At 41.3% G+C, this 21,153-nt stretch overlaps 1 protein-coding gene across 1 annotated transcript in view; it reads right to left on the minus strand.

The window, feature by feature from the left end:
* Positions 1-305: 305 nt before the first annotated feature.
* The window catches only part of SH3RF3 (SH3 domain containing ring finger 3), a 395,417-nt gene continuing 374,569 nt past the window's right edge, over positions 306-21,153 (minus strand). Inside the window, exons 9-10 of the mRNA XM_048856416.2 lie at positions 11,958-12,295; positions 306-3,903 (exon numbers count right to left, since the gene is read on the minus strand). Of these exons, the coding sequence (XP_048712373.1) occupies positions 3,735-3,903; positions 11,958-12,295 (507 nt within the window). The 3' untranslated portion in view covers positions 306-3,734. The remainder of the gene's footprint in view (positions 3,904-11,957; positions 12,296-21,153) is intronic.

The following is a 21,153-nucleotide window of genomic DNA, read 5'->3' on the forward strand; positions in this document are numbered from 1 at the left end:
TAGTATTTATTCATGCGAAACTCCAATTTAATACATTGGATTCAGTGACTCTCTTTGTACTCCATGTGAGTAGGGTTTGTGGACTAAAGCTCTTTATGTGAAAATACTGTTTCATTTGAAGCATTTCCTGACATTTCTCTGCCTTCACCCCTTTTTCAAAGTCACCTTGGCCCAGATCCTCACAGGAAGGGAAGTTAGGAGCATAAATCTCTTGGGCCCCTCTGACTATCTTTATTGTGAGCCTCAGGACACCTGTTTTGTATAATCTCTTTACCATCTAAATAAAGATGGAAAACTCACTCAAGTGACCTCAATGTTTATTTTATTTAAAGCATCAGAAACACAGTCCTTGTAGTTCATTTGTACTCGTAACCATCAATATTTTCTAAATCACGTTAACATTCATGTATAACAAAAAACATTTTCTGAGCTGTGCAAAGTACAAAGGAATTGTTCAATTAGCTGAAACCATTTCTAGATCAGCAAACCTGGCATTTTACAAAATGAGGCTGCCAGAAGGATTCTTTAACTTTTTTTTTCCTTGTAGGAAACGCACGCACACTCCCTTCCCCTCCTTTGTCTTTCCTTTGTATGCAATTTAAAAATGGATCACAGTAAGCGCCAATCCCCTCCCATGGTCAAGGACTTCCTAAATGGCACTGGGTCATTTTCTTGTACCACTGATCAGTCTTATGTTCTGCAGTTGTGCTCTTTGCATGGAATTGATTTGTCCAAGAAAATTATTCAAAAACCAAAACTATTATGGTAAGCAATAAATGGGGACCAGAAACAGCTGCTTTCAAAGTATCAAACACCAAAAAATATTTCTCCTTACAGGACGTGTGACTGAAAGGGTTATTTTGCCCTCATCATGTATAGTTAAAAATTATTATTGCCCTGACTGCAAAATACATTTAAAAACACTGATTTTACACAGACATTTCTGTATTTTCTTCCATAACGGCTTTTGTCTTGTTAGATTTAAGCATTAGAACATTGAAATCTGGAACTACTTTAGATCTGACTGAATACAATATTATTCCTGTTTCATTTCTCTGGATATAGTATATATACCATGGAACAGAATTTTAACAGATATTTAGCCACAATAGTTTGTCAGAAAAATCTGTTTCTGACAATGCTAACCAAGAATTTATATCTATCTATCTAATCTATCTATCTATAAATTCTTGGTTAGCATTCTCAGAAACAGATGTATGTGTGTGTGTGTATAACACATTTGGGGGGGGCATTGCCAGCTTGCTAGCTGCCCAGATCATGGCTCAAGGTGCAGAGATATCATTTCCGATTTGGATGAAATGACTGGATAGATAGTGCTGTGTTCTTCAATCAGCCTTTTGCAGAAGAAATTTCTTAAAGCTCTTATTGGTTATAAAAAGGCAATTTCCTCGTAACACTAACCATTTATTTTACTGATGACTGATTACAACCTGGAACATGAACAAATGTGGTAACGTTAAAAAACCCCTCCCCCTCAAATAATGTTTCTGTGATTTGAAGGTGTAATACTAGGCTGCAGACTGTGTTTCTGAAATCTGTTACAAATGACAGGAAGAGAAACTTATTTTACAGAGAATGAAGTCATTCAGTTCAACATAAGTAGGAATAAAGAAAAGGAGTACTTGTGGCCCCTTAGAGACTAACCAATTTATTTGAGCATGAGCTTTCGTGAGCTACAGCTCACTTCAACCTGTCATAAGTAGGAATGTTCACGTATATATGTTTTGATATGTGCTGGCATACATGGCTTGAATGAAAACAAAACCTACATCTTCAGCGTAAGAAATACTGAGAACAAAGTACTGGCATACACCCACTGGGCCTCCTCTTTTTACTAAGATCATCTCCAGGTTACTAAAACTCTAACATAGTCTTGAATGACCGCCATATCTTGATCTGGGCAAGCAGCCAGTCACTAGGAAAGGCAGGGCACAACATAGTTAAGAATATTCTTTTGTTACAACTTTGTTACAGGAGACCACAACTGAATCTCTTTTTAAAATACTCCCACACTTTCATTATCGGATTTTTCTCTGCTTTGTTTGATACAAATAACTGCATAAACTTGCTTTCCATTTATTGCACTTTTAGGTCCCTTGTAGATGGAGGGTTATATTGCCTGATATATTTTGTATTGTAGCTTGACCAGGTTAGAACAGTGTTGAGAACTGTACATTTCTACAGTAAAAAAAAATCACATTTTGACAATGCTAATTACAGTCGTTGCAGTTCAGCTCTCTTCTCTCTGATGCAAAGACAGAGGAAAATCCCACGATTCCGGTGCTTGCTGGAACCTGCAGTGTTCTTTTTATTGCCATATAAAAGTCAATGAAAATCGCTCCTCCTGGAAATGCTCCCAATTCTTGAATAATTATCATTGTCTAGACAGATTACTGTGCTTTATTAAGGGTCTTTAGAAACTATATATAAAGAAAGTGAGTTACACACACACACACACACACACACACACACACACATATATCACCACCTAATCTGATTTTTCTCTCTTGCTTCATGTAGGACTAACAAACATATTCATCCTGATGAAATCTACTTTCAGTACATTTCAGAATTCACATGTTAAATGTGAAGTCTGTTGATGTTGCTGTTAACAGTCTCTCTCTTAAGCCAAAGAGGATCTTCCTAATAATAAAATAATAATAATAAAAGCACCAGATGTATGAAAAACAGGAAACGCCTGATCCCTTAGGAGAATATATATATATTAGGAGAATATATATATATATATATATAAAACGTATAACGGTTCTTACATTAAAAAGGTATTAATTAGAGAGACAATGTCGGTAAGGCAATATCTTTTGTTGGACCAAATAGTTGGTCCAATAAATGGCATTACCTCACCCAACTTGCCTCCCTAATATCCTGGGACCAACACAGCTGCAACAACACTGCAAACGATTAAAAACGGCATGTCATACCCAAAAAAAAAAAGAAAAGAAAAAAAGCAATGGAAAGTTGGATACTGGATGGGCAAAAAAATGCTGCATATAAATAACTCCAAGAACCGCAGTTGAATGCTGGAGCCGGAGTTCCTTGAGCACCTGCCCAGTGCATCTCACAGGCACTTCAGATGAAATGCAACCCTGATCACTAACACACTTACTGACATCCTCATGCAGCATATTTTTGAGGTATATAGAATGCATGACACTAACATTTTGGACTCCTAATGCTTTCTGGCAGAACAATGCACAGATCTTTAGTTGGATTTTGCCATACTCTCCTCTTTTCCCCCAGGAAATATAAAATCCCAGTTCAAGAGCTCCCTACTCTGCCTCCTGCCACACCCAAACCCATCTTGCATAGGCCAGTAATAAGAACACTGCAGCTCTGACAAATAAGTTACAGCAATATAACAACTTTTTAAAAGATATTTTCTCTATAATGTACATAATGGGGAACAGTTGGAGTTTAGTTTCGATACAAACCAAATGTGCATCCTCTCAGCCTGTGATTCCAAGTGGAAGGCACTACTTCAACACACCCCTGGACGTACTGAACATGGTTTTGGGAGCACAGCAGGCGCTGTGCTTCCAGAGCTGTAGAATGAAGGGCCCGGGGAGTCTTTGGACGTAACAGTGGCAGTGGATATCAGTCACATTTCCCTTTGCTGTCTCTTCTTGTGCTATGGAATTTCCCCTGAAAGATCTTTCAGTTCGGAGAGTGGTGACGGGGAAGAAAGCAAGCCCTCAGAAGCTCTCTACAAAGCTTCCAGGGAAGAGGCCCGTCCTGCCATTTCGCTGTAACGTCCCCTTATACCAGCCATCCTCTCTCTTCTTGTGCACAAACACAACGTCACCTTCTTTCAGTTCAATCTCTGCTTCGCTTTGAGGAGGATATGGAACCACGACACGGTACCTTTGAAAACAAAAGAGAATACCTTATCAAGCACAAATCAAGCAGTGTGCCGATGCTGTTTGGAGTAGGACCCTCACCAGGGCACGGCCACGAAAGACAGGCTGCAGGGACAAACCAGCAGCTCTGCAAGCTAATTTGGCTTGGATCACCCCATGTCCTGGATCACCTGCATCTGCCTGAAGCCAGACCTCTTCAGATGTGGTCTTGTCCCCTCTTAAGAACTATACAGGGTCAGGGCTGATTGCTATTTAAAGGGGAGACTTTCTAGGAAAACCATAGGTGACCATGTTCATGAGTTCAATAGATGACAAACTCTTCCCTCAAAATCAGTACTGAAGCAATGCCCCAGGATGATGTTGGGAGCCCTGTGCTACTTTAGGTGCTGCCTTTTTAATGATATAAAACAGCTCTGGCTCTCATGCGATCTTCAATGGCCCCAGGGCATTGTTCAGAAAAGGGCACAGGGGAGGTTAGCTCCAGCATCCTGGTCAAAGTCCAGTTTAGGTCATTACACTGCAGCCTAAACTTCCTCAGAAGTTTCTTCCGCACTTCTTGTTCTAAATTGTTGCGTAGTGCTGTGGCATGCTTTTCCACAAGCACCGTGGTTTGCTCCACAGCTGGCTGCAGCTCATTAGAGAATCGATTCCATTACTTTTAAATAGAGCTGGGTGGAAAAAAATTCACAAAAATGTTAGTTTTCACCAATGCCACCAGCTTTAGTTTTAAACTATTCTGGGGTCTTTAGAGTGAAAGAAACTGAGCTCAGAGCTGGCTTCAGCAACAAGGCCCTTTGTGAAGACACAGCTGTGTATCCTTCAAAACCAGTTGTTCAAGTAGCATAGCCAGTCATGGCGTGGGACAGTTGGTAGATAGCCTGCTTGGCATTCAGGGTGTGACATGAGGGTTATACCACCGGGGGCAGAAGGTCGGGAGGATTCTATTATTGGGGTGAAATGGGGTCAGAAGGATTTAATGAGTGAATAGGGGCCTCGAGAGGGTTGTGGATTGGTTCCCCACAGTTCATCGTTCAAGGTGTGAGGGGCTGCTGGAGGCTATTTAGTGGTATATTGCTGGGCGTAGTGGGCATGTCCCCCCAGATCAGTAGAACCTGTGTTTCTTGGCACAAACCTAAGGCCATTCTGGGCTGGGTGGGACAGAAATTAATCCTCTTTCTCAAACTAAAATAGGTTGCACCGCAATCTCCTGTTTTGTCCCCTTTACCTAAGGCAAGGTTCCCCATGACGTCGTAATGGTCCATCCAGGTTGCTCTTAGAGCTAAATCACCAGAGCATACAGTAGCTTCTAAATGTCTGTACTAATAACAGAGTTACTTTTGTATGCGTTTGCAAATGAGCAATGTCCTGGATTTCTTTGGACAATTCACAAAGAATTTTTAATTTCACGTAAAATCATTTTGAGTATTAGCAGTAGTATGGTAGTGCCTAGGGGCCCTGGACACAGCTCAAAGGCTCACTCTTTGGAGCACAGTCCAAACAAAGAGGTGGTCCCTGCCCCCAAAGAGATGACAGAGCCGTTCAGGTATGTAGTTTCCAAGCGTCATTCTATGTTACGTAAAAACCTACGGATTGTGATTTAGGCTGGTGCAAATGTGGAATGTGTGTTCCGCAAGAAATTCTGCAAAGAGGATTCTGTTATAGAAGAAAAAGTGGAGACATTCAGATTTCCTACGGAAGAGAAAACAAACACAAGAATGGGGAGCTGGAGATCTTGACGCTCTGGAGCCACGGCTGATCTGGGAGTCTCAAAGCTTGGCAGCTATGTCTCCAAGGCTTCTGGCTCCACAGCAGCAAGCCTGGAAGTCCCAAGAGCCCTTGCATGAGCTGAGGTTCTCGGGACTCCCAGCTCCCCTGCTGTGGAGTTGTCAGCCACGTCCTGGCTACAACTGGAGTTCCTGACCCTGGAGCAATCCGTATGGTGAGACTGCCCTAGAGACCTGGGCCCAGGGAGCCGGGGCTCCTCAGCCGTCCACCAGTTGAGCTGGCAGGAGCTGCTTATGTTTCATCGGCAGTTTGTCAAGACGAATATGTTGTTGTGAAACAGTTTGGTTTCAGCAAATTGGCATTTTCCAGTGAAAAGCCAGTTTCATCAGAAAATTCCCAAGCCGATCTGTGTATAGGCCAGTGAACATGAGTCTAATACCTCGGGTGTTCCTCCTCAGCACGTCATTTCAGCTGGCATTTAACGATCAGTAACTGTCTCACTAGTTGCAAAGCATTGAATATGGTAAAGATAGTTAAAGAAAAGCCAATTGATTATTCAAAACATCTTCTGAAGATTACTATCTATTGTATTTGCTGCATGGTCATTCATTCCCAATTGATGCTTATAACAGTCAAGTATTTATTTAAAATGATGATCTGTCTTATAGTTAAATTAAATATGCACTGGAGAATCTCAAAGCACAACATTACCCTAAATTCACTGAATCGATTGCCAGTGGGTTGATGCCACATCAAGGGCCTCTCTGAAACTGAATGACAGGAGTTAATTTTCTTTGCAACCACAGCTTGGCTGGCTGCTGGCTGCTGTGAAGCTACAGACTCAAACATGTGACAGTGAAATTGCTAGATCTGGCTAAAGGAACTGCTCACTGCAGCTGGGCCAAAGATCCTGTTACTCGTAAACATTTTTGGCCCCATTCAGAAGTGGGAGTTCTGCTCTAAAACCTGATTAGAAGTTTTTTATCTTGAAGTAGCAACATAGTCATGTAGAATATATATCCATGTCAAGAACCATCAAAAATCAGTTAGTCATCTTTTCCCTTGGCCAGTACATTTAGCTGTCACTTTTTCCTGTGTGGAAAAGCAAATAACAGAGGCTGAAGTGTGTGCTACAAGAAAACAGTCTATCCTACTGTCATTTGCAGAACCGCCACACTTATATTATGAGGCTTTGCCAATTACAGCCATTATGCAAATGAATGCACACATTATCTCAGACACTCTGCTTCAATGTTGATTAATTAAATTATCAGACTGGAACAATTTTAGCGAAGATGATGCCAAACTTCAGCTCTCTGAACTCAGCTCAATTGAATCTACATTAACAGCATTTTTGCAGTTGTGTTCCAGATCTTGGAGTGCTTTATGGACACAAGGGATCAAGCCTCACAACAGCTCTGGGCAGCATTTTTAACCTCATTTCACAGATGAGGAAATTAAGGCACAGAGAAGTGACATAACTTGCCTTGGGTCACAGTGAAGGTTTACAACAGTTCTCGGAACAGAACCCCTGGTTTATAGCGTGGTATCTTAACGACAAGTCCATCCTTTTAAATACAGAATAGAATCTCACTGATGGCTGAGACCAATTGCTATTTACTAAATGTTTCAAATTAGCCAGAAAGATTATCAAACACATCAAAACCAATCTCTTTCCAATGTTGGGGGAAGAGGACTTGGACTTGGGGGAAGAGGCGGAGCAGGGGATGGGGGTCTTGGGGGTCTGGTTACTAGCCATTAAAAAGGTGACAATCCTAGTAATAAGGGATTCTTTAGAGGCTTTCTTTAAAGATTTAAAAAATAAATCCAGGCTACTGCATTACAAAATGTACTTTTTAAAATTATTTAACAACTGTAATTTAATTTTAATTAATCACGATACTTCACAGTAAACATATCGGCATATTGAACAAAAATAATGAAATCTCAGTAATAAAAGATCTCATTTTCAGATCTGCTGTGAAATCTTTGCAGCAACATGGGGTGGGCTGGCTATATTTTTTTCCCTGAGATTCTTGGATTTGTGGACGAAGAAAGCGAGCGTTACTGAGGTTCCAATGTACAAACCAAAGAATCACATGGCGCTGCTGCCACGAAGGGGTTTCTAAACATCATAAATCATTCCAGTCAAAGCCTGCGATGCCTTGTTTTTCTCAGTAACCTAGTTTAAAATACACATTAGTCCTACTGTTTTAAATCGCCTCCCACTCTTCCCCCCAGATTTGGCCCCCTCCTTACAGGGAAGCCCGGCATACTTCTATCCCTCTCTGCTTTCCCCTCCCTCCTTCCCTCCCCTTTTCCCTGACCACTACTTGGCAACAGTAAGTTTTCTTTCATCTGTGGCACAGCCTTTCATCTTATGTGGCACTCAGAAGAATGTTGGAATCTGTCAGTGTCACAGACTGCATTAAAAATTTCATAATTTAGACATGCAAACAGCCTTGTGTCTATCACAATTATCGGTAGGGTTGGAAGTACATTTATTATTAAGGTTGACCGACAGTTCCCATGATGAGATCTTGTGTTCAGCTGCTTATAACTTGGCAAAACTTTAACCGTTTCAGCAGAAATGTTCCATGTGGGGGGAGGGGGTGTCTACCTCAGGCTCTTTATTATTATGTATTATTATTTTTAAAATTTCAGTCATAACAGTCATTTCTGAGAAGGAGGCTAGGGAAAAATCTGTCACTTTGCAATGTTAAAAATTGTTTTGGTAGTCTTTTCTGTGAGAAGCTTCTAGCACCTCCATGTTCTGGAGCAGGGACTTGAAATTTGGCAGAGTGTGATCTTTTTGTCAGCCTGGTGAGACTGGACTGGAGGCTAGAGTGCAGCAGACAAATTGTGACTGGGAGTTGTGGATGGGGGGACTGGCACTCTTCCTCGGGGGGGGCAAACAGCCTGAGACTGGCATGGCCAGGACACCAGGACTGGGAGTTGGGGGAGACTGGGAACCTTGGTGGGAAGGAGGGAAAACACAGATCAGATGAGGCGCTGGACTGCGATTGGAACTGTCTGGGCAAAGAGACTACTAGGACAAGGATCCAAGGAACAGGAGACTGGGAGAAGGAGCCAGGGAGCGTACTGGGAAAGGAGAGACTATGACTGGATGAGAAGCCCAGGGATGAAGACTGGGAACCGGCGGGGAAGGAATGTAATGATAATATTACCATACAATATCGTGTAAGACTTGAGAATGCAGTAAATGACAGTTTTACAGTTGATTGTGTCCGGGCACAATGCCAACCACTGAGGAGAGCATTCTCTCTCTTTCTCTCTGTCACATATACACACGCTTAAATACTCTCATTTACACACCATAATCTTGTCAATGTTGCTGTATGTACATTTGTATTTTGCTGAAAGAGAAGGCAAATGAAAGTCCTTCTTTCATTTAGAGTGATCACAGTGAAATGACATGAGGAGCCTATTTAGCCTTAATGCTGTTAGACAGACCTTTGAATCTTACATCTGCTGTTCACTGTGAGTAGCTTGAGTGATGCCAATGGGACTTGCTCATGTGAGCAAGAGCTGCAGGATCAGGAACTCCCCCAGCTCTCCACAATCAGTACAGTGTGCTACAGCCCCAGCGTTCCTGTACCATGGGAAACTGACAGTAGCAGCACAGAGATGACAATATCTGGAACACATGCAGCCTAAAATGGTGTTCAGCACAGCAACACTTGCTAGTTAACCTATGCAACACAGTGACAATAGTAGCAGCTGTGAAGTTTCTCATCTCAGCTACTGGAAATGCTATATGCTTTCTGGCATACAGCAGCACAAGTAAAGTGGCATTAGGAAAAGACAGCGGGAAAATTGCTCCCCAGAATGCAGTAACAGATGATAAACCTCACAATCCTGGCAGATTGGTTTAAACACAAGTAAGCAAGGACAAATGTGCCTTCCTCTCCAGCCTAACCTCCCCCAAACCAAAACCGGGCTCTGGAAATACATAAACATAGCAAATCAAAATTAAATTTCTTTCCCACTCTATCTGCCTATGCCAAGGGAATAGGACTATAAAATTAGCACGGTCTGTGATAAGGTAAACCTCACTTTCCTTCCTGATCTGCTGCAATTTCCATGCACAAAGAACTGTAATGTAATGGACCAGAATTCCTCTTTACTGTGTGAAAAACAAGCTGTCAGCAATTAGAGTTCTTTGAGGCACTTCTGATATGGTGCAAATGTCGAATGCTTGGTTTTGTTCTCTAGTCTGCATGCAGTGAGTGCAGGAATTGTAAGCCAGTTTTAGTGGAAGAAGTACCCTGGTTCTGCTGGCTTCATGCGCCCCATTTGGAATGTTGTAAATATTAAGGAATGTGCTACTCCTTCCAATCTTTCAGTGTACTGTCTCTATGTGCACAGATGGGCACTGGGAAATTAAAAGCCAAGTATAGCTAAGTGTACACAAATGTTTTGTAGCTTTTTTTCCTCTGTTTAAATTTCATCCAGCATCAAAATCTGTTTATCCAATCTTTATTTTCCATCCATGCAAATAAAGAATTGGTCCTCCTGTGGAGATGAAATACATTGTGATGCAAACAAGCAAAATATGGAGTTCAGAGATGCTGAGCACAAGTTCCTCCATTGCCAGATGTGAAATGTACAAGCGGTTTCAAAAATGTAATTTGTTAAAAAAAATAATTTAGTACTTCTGAGCAATTTGGTGATTTAATGAACACCAATGGATGTGGGATGAATTTATAAAAGTATTTGCTCAGATTATTCCAGGACTAAGCATTATACTTCCTAGAGTCTGAAGGTAATTAATATTCCCCATTATAGGCATAAACAACCATATGATCAGTTAAGGAATGCAGATACACCAAAGTTAATGGAAGTTAATTCATAAATCAATTAGAGAATCTTGACTGCTGGGTATAATTAAGATTATTTCAATTATAGCTTATTTTCAGACTTTAGATTCAGGAAATCAAAATGCTTAAAATCAGAATACTTTCTTTACCACTGCATATTGAAATTAGTAATATTTGTAACATTTTAAACATCCTGTCTCTATAGATCCATTTGTTCTTAGTTTTAATAACACTGATCATACAGAACTTGTCCTATGGCCCTCTCATTCTACTGCTACCCCCCGTCACTGCAGTCAATACAGGTATAATCGGTCACCTGTTTCACTGTCAGCGCCATCCCTAGGTGCAGTGTTAGACTGGGAAAATACGGGATATGCACCAGCATCTCAATCCCACCCTTAGGAATTCTCTGCATCGTTGAAGTGGTGCTTTCAAAGCCGTGCCACAACAGTCAGCACAAGAGACGCTGGGGGACGCCTTTCTTGCTTCTCTCCTCATCTTTGTTTCTGAGGCCTTGTCTATGTCAAGGATGCACTGGTTTAATTCAAGGTGAGATTTTTGCTGTCCTTACTGAATTAAGCTCAGTTGATACATGTCAAATTAAGAGTGTCTACACAAGGTTTGGTTTTGCACCCCTTCAACTAAACTGGTTTTTAAACTAGTTTAACCTTAAAATATATGTAACTTTGGAAACAGACATGGCCTGACATCTTGGCATGTCTCTCCATTTACTCTGTTCTCCCTTTTCTTGCCTGTCTTTTTCTTTTTTTGGTGTTGCCACCTTGCCTCCTCTCTCTGGGTTTGCAAAATCAGCAGCTTTATGGATAACAAGATGCAGAGCGGACTGCCAAACTCTAGAATCCTAGTCTTATTCTCTATGCTAGTTATCAACCACTTCTGGAACAAAAATACTTCAGGACAGCGTGTAAAGGCTTAAGTGACAGTAATGACGTAAGTGACCATACATTTTAAAAAGACCCTTGTTTGCTACTGCACGGTAGGCCAGATATAACGGACAAACATGGGATACACAGTATACCAAGTATTGCATGACAATCCTTTGTGATTATTAATATACAGTGATCACTCTTTAAAAGTGGCATTTGCCAACAGCTTCCACATACAGTGGTGTGAGATACCACAGCTTTCTCCTATACTTAGAATAGGAAATAACTGTGTGATGAGCACATTGTTTCTGTTGGCAAATGCTGACTTTTTAACGGTGAGCATTATGCCTTACACATGTTTTGGCTGGTTTTCTACATGCAGAGGGCCTGAATTTTCTAATTCTAATGAATAGCTGGACAATCTATAGCCTCAGATGGCTTAAAAAAAACGGGGTGGAGGGGTGGGGGGCTGCAGAACTGCAGTGATGCTCATGCAAGCCAAACTTTGCCTCTTTCCCACAAACATTCCTTTACGTGCAAGTGACAGGCAGACTGAAATTATGAACACCCTTAGCTCATAGGCAAACTCTTCTCCATCAGCATACCTTTCCCGGTGCAATGGCTTGGGCTCTGGACGGATGGCTGCCAACGAAGAAGGTAGCTGCCTGGCAGGAGAAGGAATGGAAAAATTCAAATCCAAGGAGCCTGTTTTTCTGTGCAGTGGCTCCATCCCCATAGCTCCTTGCATTTCACTTTCAATTGGGCATGAACCTGCCCTGCCATGGCTGGAGAGTGAGGAGAGTTCAGGTCCCACCGCTCCCTGCAGAGCTCCCTCCACGGCTCCCTGTGGGTCCGGTGTTGGAGACACAGATGGAGGGGAGCGTGATTTCTTTTTTGTTGACGCGCCGGCTAAAAGTTTCAACAATCCGCTCTTCTTCTCTTTCTGAAAGGAAATCAACATGAAGCACGTGAATGAGCAGCTCCCGGGCTCTTATTAAGGACTGTAAATAAACAGCACCATTCTAATTGTTTCACATCGGAAAAAAACTCACAATTCTGTATAATAAAATCTATCTAAAAATGTGTCTCTGTGTAGGGGAAACCAGGTAAAATGTGCTCCTTTGCTAACAAAGATTCTACCAAAGTACCAAATTGCTTTGCTTGGTCAGCAGACTAAGCAGGGAATGGACCAACAGGTGCCATTGTGCTAATGGATAATTAAATAACTTAAGGAAATGCAGCAGTTTCAGTGTGACACCAGGACTTTAAAGGTACGAACATCTCATCCGGAATATAAAATAAATAATCAACCTGCCAACAAAGCTGGTATTCAGCGAGAGGAAGAAAATCCTTTTGTATGTATTCATAACACGTATTTCAGAGTAGCAGCCGTGTTAGTCTGTATCCGTAAAAAGAACAGGAGTACTTGTGGCACCTTAGAGACTAACAAATTTATTAGAGCATAAGCTTTCGTGAGCTACAGCTCACTTCATCGGATGCATACAGTGGAAAATACAGTGGGGAGATTTATATACACACAGAACACGAAACAATGGGTGTTACCATACACACTGTAACGAGAGTGATCAGGTAAGGTGAGCTATTACCAGCAGGAGAGCAGGTGGAGGGGGGGGACGACACACCTTTTGTAGCACATAGCGAAACAGTTATGCGTTCACTATACTTCTACATCAGTGAGTTACTGACCAAGTTTTAATTTCTACCCATACTGTTTGCCAGTTATCCAATCATTCTAATTCTCTTCACTCAATGTTGTATCTCTTTTTGCCAGATCATCTTCATTGCCCGCATCCCACATGGCTTAAAAGCCACTGGATATGGTGGAAGCAACTGCAAACTCCCACCCTGAGGGCTGATGGTCCCTTTTCCCTTCTACCTAAAGAATGCCAAGGTGGGACCTGCTCAGAGGGTGAAATTAACCTTTTTGTGGAGAGTCTGTGCAACAGCCTCTGTGCTGTAAAGTCTCCTAATCCTACTGCATACAGGAAGAGAGAGGGGGACGCACAGTGAAGCAGGCAGGAGGAACCTCTGCTGGCCTGAAGAGACAACACAAGAGGATAGTGTTGGGGCAGGCCATAGATTTGCTATTAAAGGAGATCCAAAGGCCAGGAATGCTCCCATGGGCTGCTTCCCACAAATAGCCAGCATCCTCCTGTCAGAGGATGGAGTCTATCTACCTAGCCCTTGCTTAGTTCTCTGCTTAAAGCCATCCAATTGGGCTTTGTGCAGCTGGTGGAGGATGGGGTGAACTTCACTAACAGTGAACGTCTATAGTATGAAACTTGCCGTATACAGAAACACAATGGGAAACCCAAAATTGTTTGAACTGTTTGAAATTTGGTAGCAAAAAAGATCGGTGTAAGAGAATCTCACTATATTTCATCTATGAAAACACAAGGAATGTGAGTAAATGCAAAGCTTCTTTTATGAAAGAGCAGTATGTTTGTTGGGCCACACCTTCCTAGTCAATACTCAGGTAAATCTCGCATTGGCTACAATAAGAAATTTCCGTCAATAAGGACAGAGTCAGAACAGAGCATCTCGTGCTCCCCTTGCCCTCCCCTCCTCTGCCCACCCGGCTTCAAAGAGTAGAAAGGAGCTTAAACCTACTGGTCTGAGCCAGTGGAAGCAAGAGAGGAAGGAGAGCTGACTCTGCAGCATGCTTCCTGCTCCCCCCCAGACCCTGAGGAAGCCCCTCCTCAAGAGCTTCACAAGGATACAGATTTGCAAGCACAGAGAGGGTGGGACTGATGCTAAATGTTTCTTCCCATACCCTGGGGCAAAATGGAACAAGCTAGCACATAGAGAGAGAACACCACTCCACATCCCCAGAGGCAGTCCCTAGGCAGTGGCAGCCCAGGTCATATAGGACCCATGAGGCAAGGAGCAATGCGGAGCCATATGGCTTCTATGTACATGGCTCATGCTTCTGGAGAGCCTTGAGATTTAGGACTGGAGCCCTGTCCACTTTTTCTGGGGGGGTCAAACCCTGCCCTCAATGGAAGAATTCCTGGAAAACTGTGAGTCAGAACTCACCCTAGCTGGTGACTATCCCACACTGGGGAGCATGAGGCCCTGAGTAAGGATTTCAGGCCTTGGCTTATAACAGGGAATACTAGCCATTACGGGATTACTTTTTAGGTCTAATAAATACACCACTTCCACACTGGAAGTTACAAAATTAACAACAGTGAGTTTAAAATACAGATCATGTATGAAATTTCACTTTCACAGTAAACTACTATTCTGATATAGGCATAGGTGCTGGAACTAGGGGTGCTGGGGGTGTGTCTGCACCCCCTGGCTTGAAGTGGTTTCCATCATATACAGGGTTTACAGTTTGGTTCAAAGGCTCTCAGCACCCCCACTATACAAATTGGTCCAGCATCCCTGGATATAGGTGGCTAGAAATGTCATAATGGCATCTTTTTAATTGGGAAAAACAGATTTCTGGAGTCTTTGCCATAGAACCATATCTTGCACTTCTGAAAAATCATCTGGAAAAATTCTAGCACGCACTTACCTTAAGCACATGCACATTCAGAACATTAGCTCCTTCCGCTAAAAAGTTTTGTGGGGGAAAAGACCGCATGTCACAATAAGCCATATACTGGAACACTGGGTACAACCTTAACTATACTTGCAACCAGTGCCTCCATAATGCAGTGCACTAATAAACAGTCATTTTCCATTTTTTTAACTATACAACCATGCTATTGCAAGAAGTCTGTTCATTTATTTGTTATTGTATATGAAGTTCAAACTATTGCCTAACATTATATTCAGAGATTCAGGGACATGAAATTTAGGTGTATTTGGTCATTTATTCTATAATAGAATCTCTGGAGGGAAAAAAACAGAGTAACTGCAGTGCATGTAGAACAGAAAGCTTCTATCTTCCAGCATGAACATTATTTGGAAACACAAGACAGCATTTTTTTATTCTCTGTAGACACAATGTCTTGTACAAGATTTAAAGTGATGCGCTGTTACATACTGATTACTGAATTCATTTGTCAAAGAAGCTTTAAAGACTGAGAGGGGGAAATACAATGAAATAAATATAAACATTTAGTACACAGATTGAATTTACTATAATTCGCCTATAGTATCTAATGTCTCTCCTCCTGAAGTTCTCTGATGTGCTCTCTTACGCCATGGTAGAACAATAAGAGAACAGATGCCAATGTATCACAACATGGAGAGCAAAAGCAACAATGCAAAGTGTAGCTCTTACATGGTGCCTCTGGGATGCTGGCTATTGGTTTTGTGAGCAAGGGGTCTGAACTCAACCCCAAGAGATAAACATCCCCCGAACTTTGAAGAGGTTCAGATCAAACATTAAGGGCCTAATCATGTCAAGGTGCTGCAGATCCCAGTAAAAGCAATGGAGTTTGAGGGCGCTCAGCACCGCGCAGGATTAGATCATAAATATTAAATTAATTCACTTGGAAATGTCAGAAAATAAAAAAGCAATTATCTGCTAAACAACTGCTCTAAGATCTAACCAACCACCGTGGGAACCTCTGGCAGTAACTCACTAAAAACACCAGAAAATAACTGTGTTTATCTAAATCTGTAATGATAAGAAATTGCCATCCTCATAATAATAAGTTCAGTGATTCTTCATGAAGTCAGATACCTTCCCCTTCCCTATAGATCACTGACACAATATACTTTAATGATGCTAGCATACCATCTCAATATGCATGTTTCACACAGTACAATATCTACTCAGTGGCTCCAAAGGAACAGTTACAGTGCATCAGTGAGTGCTTTGGGAGCCTTTAACTGGAAGATTTACATGTGCCGAATAACTATATGAACAGCAATTAAATTCTCCCCAAGTATTTCCCAGAGCCCCAGTGCTTGGGGCTTCAGCCCTGTGGGAGGCACCAGGGCTTGGGGCTTCTGCCCTGCGGGATGTGCTGGGGCTCTGGGCTTCAGCGGGTTTGAAACTATTTACCAGAGCTCTGCTTTGGAGGGCTCTGGATGAATTTAAGCCATGCCTATGTGGCAGCTGCTTTTCTAATTTAAATAACTTGGCAAAATACATTTTCAAAAAATTCTACATTATACACTAGTATCAGAGGGATAGCCGTGTTAGTCTGTATCCACAAATGAGGAGTCCGGTGGCACCTTAAAGCTTTTGCCCAAATAAATCTGTTAGTCTTTAAGGTGCCACCACACTCCTCGTTGTTTACATTATAGACTATTGGTTTCCCAAAATGTATTTGACTATTAAAGCTATTTTTCAGTTAGAGAGCACAAAAGGGAAATATATTTATGCCATTCTGTAAATTAAAAAGTTATTGAGACTGAGATTTTTAAATTTTGTTTACAAGACAAACTTCACCCCTGCAAAGCTTGGCATGAATTTCTACAGCCAAGCTGTACAATCCCTGATAATAGGGAGGTGGAATGAAAATGATGATGCAGTGTTAAGAGTGGTAACACAATAGCAGAATCACATAGAAGCGATTTTAAAAAAAAATTCTTTATTTTTAAACTGATAAGCATTTTTATAAACTTTTTAGACTAAACTCTGGGGTTGGGAAAATTAAGAGACAACATGGGTTACTGGACCAAGCATAGGACTGGTAGCCAGGAACTTGAAACTGCTCATCACATTTCCACCACTGACTCACTGTGAGGTCTTGCACAAGACACTTACAGGTGAACTGTATAGCAGCCCTGCCCATTGGTACAATGGTTACATTACAATATTGGTGTTATAGGTTTGGACGTTTCCAAATAAGACTTTTTAATTCAACATTTTCTCCAATTTAACTAGGTCCTGTGAGTGCTGCATATCTGCTCTCAGCCTCCTATCACCTCACCTTCCAGGTCCTCCAGAGATGTTGTCAAAGCTCTCTGACAGAATGCAGGTGCTCAGGTTCTGATATTCCTGACATTTCTAATTTAAAAAGCAGACAGAATTGTTTTGAACCTTCTGTGCTTGGCAGCTCACTGTAAAACTCTCTGTGCTTGCTTCCCCATCTGTAGAAGGGGAACAAGTAAAATCTACCTACCTCACAAGGGGGCTGTGAGAGTTAATTAATGTTTTCCAAGCAGAACATTTCTTTAAGAGTGGCCAGCTTCTTCCTTGGATTTTTAGCAGCACAGAAATGCTGTGCTCTTTAGCAATTCTGCCTTCCAAAATGGAATCCCAGTAATGATTCATTTTAAGTGTCCAATTATTATGAATTCATTTAAAATTTGGTGTAACAGCAGCCATCATTCATCAGGAATTAATTTAATATTTATAGCTGTCCCGGGCAGTTCTTTCTACAGCAGTTTCACTATAATTCAGCTAAGCATTAATTAATGAACACAAAATGTTATAAAAAAGTGTATGCAAATTAGTTACAGGACCCAGTAAGTTCTGGGATAGAAGAGAAGTTTTTGGAAGACATAATTGAGGCCTTTCTGGAATAAAAGGTTTTGAATGTATTTTCCTCTTGCCTTTGCAGAACAATGTTAGGTTTCCTTCCTCCAGCAATGGAAGGGAATGCAGATTCCTGGGTAACATTGTTTTGTCAGAGGTCTTTCATCCACTATAACAGTGTTTCCCAATCTTGGGACGCCGCTTGTGCAGGGAAAGCCCCTGGCGGGCTAGGCTGGTTTGTTTACCTGCCGCGTCCGCAGGTTCGGCCGATCGCGGCTCCCACTGGCCGCGGTTCGCTGGTCCAGGCCAATAGGGGCTGCAGGAAGCGGTGAGGGCCAAAGGACGTACTGGCCACCGCTTCCTGCAGCCCCTATTGGCCGGGCACAGTGAACCACTGCCACTGGGAGCCGCAATAGGCAGAACCTGCGGACGCGGCAGGTAAACAAACCAGCCTGCCCCGCCAGGGGCTTTCCCTGCACAAGCGGCGGAACAAGTTTGGGAACCACTGCTTTATAACACAAGTTTGGAAAGTATTTAGCTTTCTTGGTCTAGTGATCAAATTTCCATTTGACAATGAATTATGTTTGACACTGTCAGCTTCCTGGATCTGCCATGTTGATGGACCCATTGTACAGTCAATACCTGACTGTTGGTTGCTGTCAACATCTTTAAATAGCGCCTAATGTGTGTTTTGGTTTTTGATTATATGTTCAGTCTGCACGTGCGCAATTTGAGAAGGGTTAATCCTTTATCAAATGAGTAAAATTAGCCCTTGCCAATACATTTTAGTGTAGTTATAGTTAATAAACCAGTGACTGTAAAAGTGGAGCCGATCTGCATCCATTGCCTGTATTCAGAGTCATCATTCCTGACTTCAGTGACAAAACCAATAACTCGATTGTGCTCTTACCCCTGTGCACAGAGGGGTGTCTGTGGAAATCAGTCCCTGGTAGCACATTAGCAGGAGGTGTGACAGCATGGTGGCCCTGGACCCACACATGTGGGGAGGCCGATGTGAGGACATGCATTGCTTCCCCCAGTACGTAAATAAATCACTATGGGGAATGTGCTGAAACGTCAGTACAGCCTGAGTTTAAAATAGATCATTATCTTAAAATAACATCTCAAAATATTTAAACGCTGGAATTTTCTGCTTCACAGTAAGTTGTACGTGCCCCTTGACACCTCAATAACACTCTCATCTTGGGCTTATAAACAGCTCTTCTTTCAGTCTGAGAGGGTTTTTCTGAGCCGAGGATATAGCTATTTAGATAACTGAAGGGTTTTTCCAGTTTACAAGGTAATAATCAGATTACAGTCTAAATAAACACTGAGACCAAGGTGTTTTAGAGAGAAAATATGTATTTGCCATACTAACTCAACTCTCTTTTTCTGCATCCACCCTAAGAAACAGAAACTTTCATTTTACCTTTCTCACTCTAAAGCTCCCAATACTGAACTTCCTACCAACACAGTCTCATTAAATAAATGAGGAAACTTTATTGCAGTTGATAGAAAAATGGGATCCAGCCAATTAAATTAGGTATTTTTCATGTAACACCCGCTACATCAACAGATAAGAAAGCCAGAGGGGAAAAGTCTTAAAAAAAAAATGGTTTCAATGCTATTCATCTGGGAGGTCAGTAACAAGCAGGTAGCACTTCCTCAGGTCAGTAGCTGTAAACCGCCACTTCCACTGCTTATGTAACCTTGGTCAGTCCTTGCTGCAGTCAATTTATATTACAGTTTTGGATGCTATACATTCCTTCTACTACTCCTTTTGATGATGGAAGGGTAGGATACAATATGTGATTCTTGGATTATGTCCTCTAAAGAATTGTTAATTCAGATATAAGAGATATGAAGGAATTTTCAAACTTGGATCACGGAAGATTTTAATTACTGGAATTGAGATTGTGATAATTACCTAACCTCAGTAGAATAGTACAGTAGAGAAGGGTCCAAATGAGAACACTGGCTCTAAAATTCCTCAGAATTTAGATCTGAACCTTCCATCTTGAAATTGTGTTTAGTTTTGATAAAGCAGGACTGCTACATGATTTGCTGAATAAGATCCAGTGGTCATCACTAAAAAGGTCAGTATTTATCAACAGATAATAACACACAGTGGTTAAGTAGTTATTTCTGGTTCTAGGTAGAGGCTAATTCCGTGTTATCTCATATTGTGTGGAAATTCATGGCAAATATTCACCTTCTAATGGAGACCAATGCATATGGTCAATGGTCTGTAATTATAATGTGATGACATGAGTCAAATGCTGAGGAGCATGTAGGACTTAATCATAGTATCATTAGCTTTCAAATACCACGAGGATTGCAACACAACTGAGTTATGATTTATGACCATTTTAAATAATTCTTTAATTTAATATGTGATGAAAAGTAAAACAATGTTTTTGAAGCATTTGGAAAAACTACAGATAAATCCCTGTCAATTAGATCTGGTCGGAACATTTCAAATGAAACTTTCAAGTGAAAGTAAAGTTTAGAAAGGGAAAGAAGCTGTAATAATTCAGGTGCCAATTCCACAAAGCACTTAAGCATTGACTTCAGTGGGACTTAAGCATGTCCTTAAAGTTAAGCATATGCTTAAGTACTTTGCTGAACTGGGCCTGAGGCAGGACTCTATAAAGTGATAAAGAGAGGCTATTAAAATATATTTAAATATTCAAATCAGGTAAAAATTATATCTTTAAAAATAAATGGAACCAAATTAACAAGCTTATTAGCAAGGAAAGAAAAACTAGATGTTGAAGTACAGAGTATTAACTATTAACAGGGTTCTTCAAATATGCTGCATTTGCAAGAAAAGAAAATTGGTTCACTAAAATATAATGACTTGAAGAGAAAGGTTAAATTATAACAGATTTGTTACATTGGTATTTCTCTCTCTCTTTTTTTTTTTTAAACAGAGGAGGAAGTTGATGGAAAGATGCCTGTCCTATCTCATCATATTTCCTGGTCTTGTACAGAGGGTTACAGCTGATAGTGTACAGCGGATATGATTATCAAAAGAATGGGAACTTTAAAAATAGACAATGTACCATATGCCCAGAAAAAAACTTTCAGTGCCAGTACTTGGTGGGAAAGGCTAAAACAGTCAGCCTAATTTGTTACTGGAAAATTGAAAACGTCTCAATAACCTGATAAAATTATCCAAAACTGCACCCTGCTAAAGTGGAATGACCCAAAAGAGACAGTGGGTAAGATCCCATTACCACTGATGTCAATGACAAAACTTCCATTGATTTCAATGGGGCTAGGGTTTCATTCAGTGTCTCTAGTGGCTAACGCCTGCATTGAAGAGTTTAGACGAGTGGGTAGCCATTGCTACCACTCTCGCAATGTATTTCTGGGAATTAGCAAGAAGA

This window comes from Caretta caretta, chromosome 1 (assembly GCF_965140235.1).
Source record: "Caretta caretta isolate rCarCar2 chromosome 1, rCarCar1.hap1, whole genome shotgun sequence".
Lineage (NCBI taxonomy): Eukaryota > Metazoa > Chordata > Testudines > Cheloniidae > Caretta > Caretta caretta.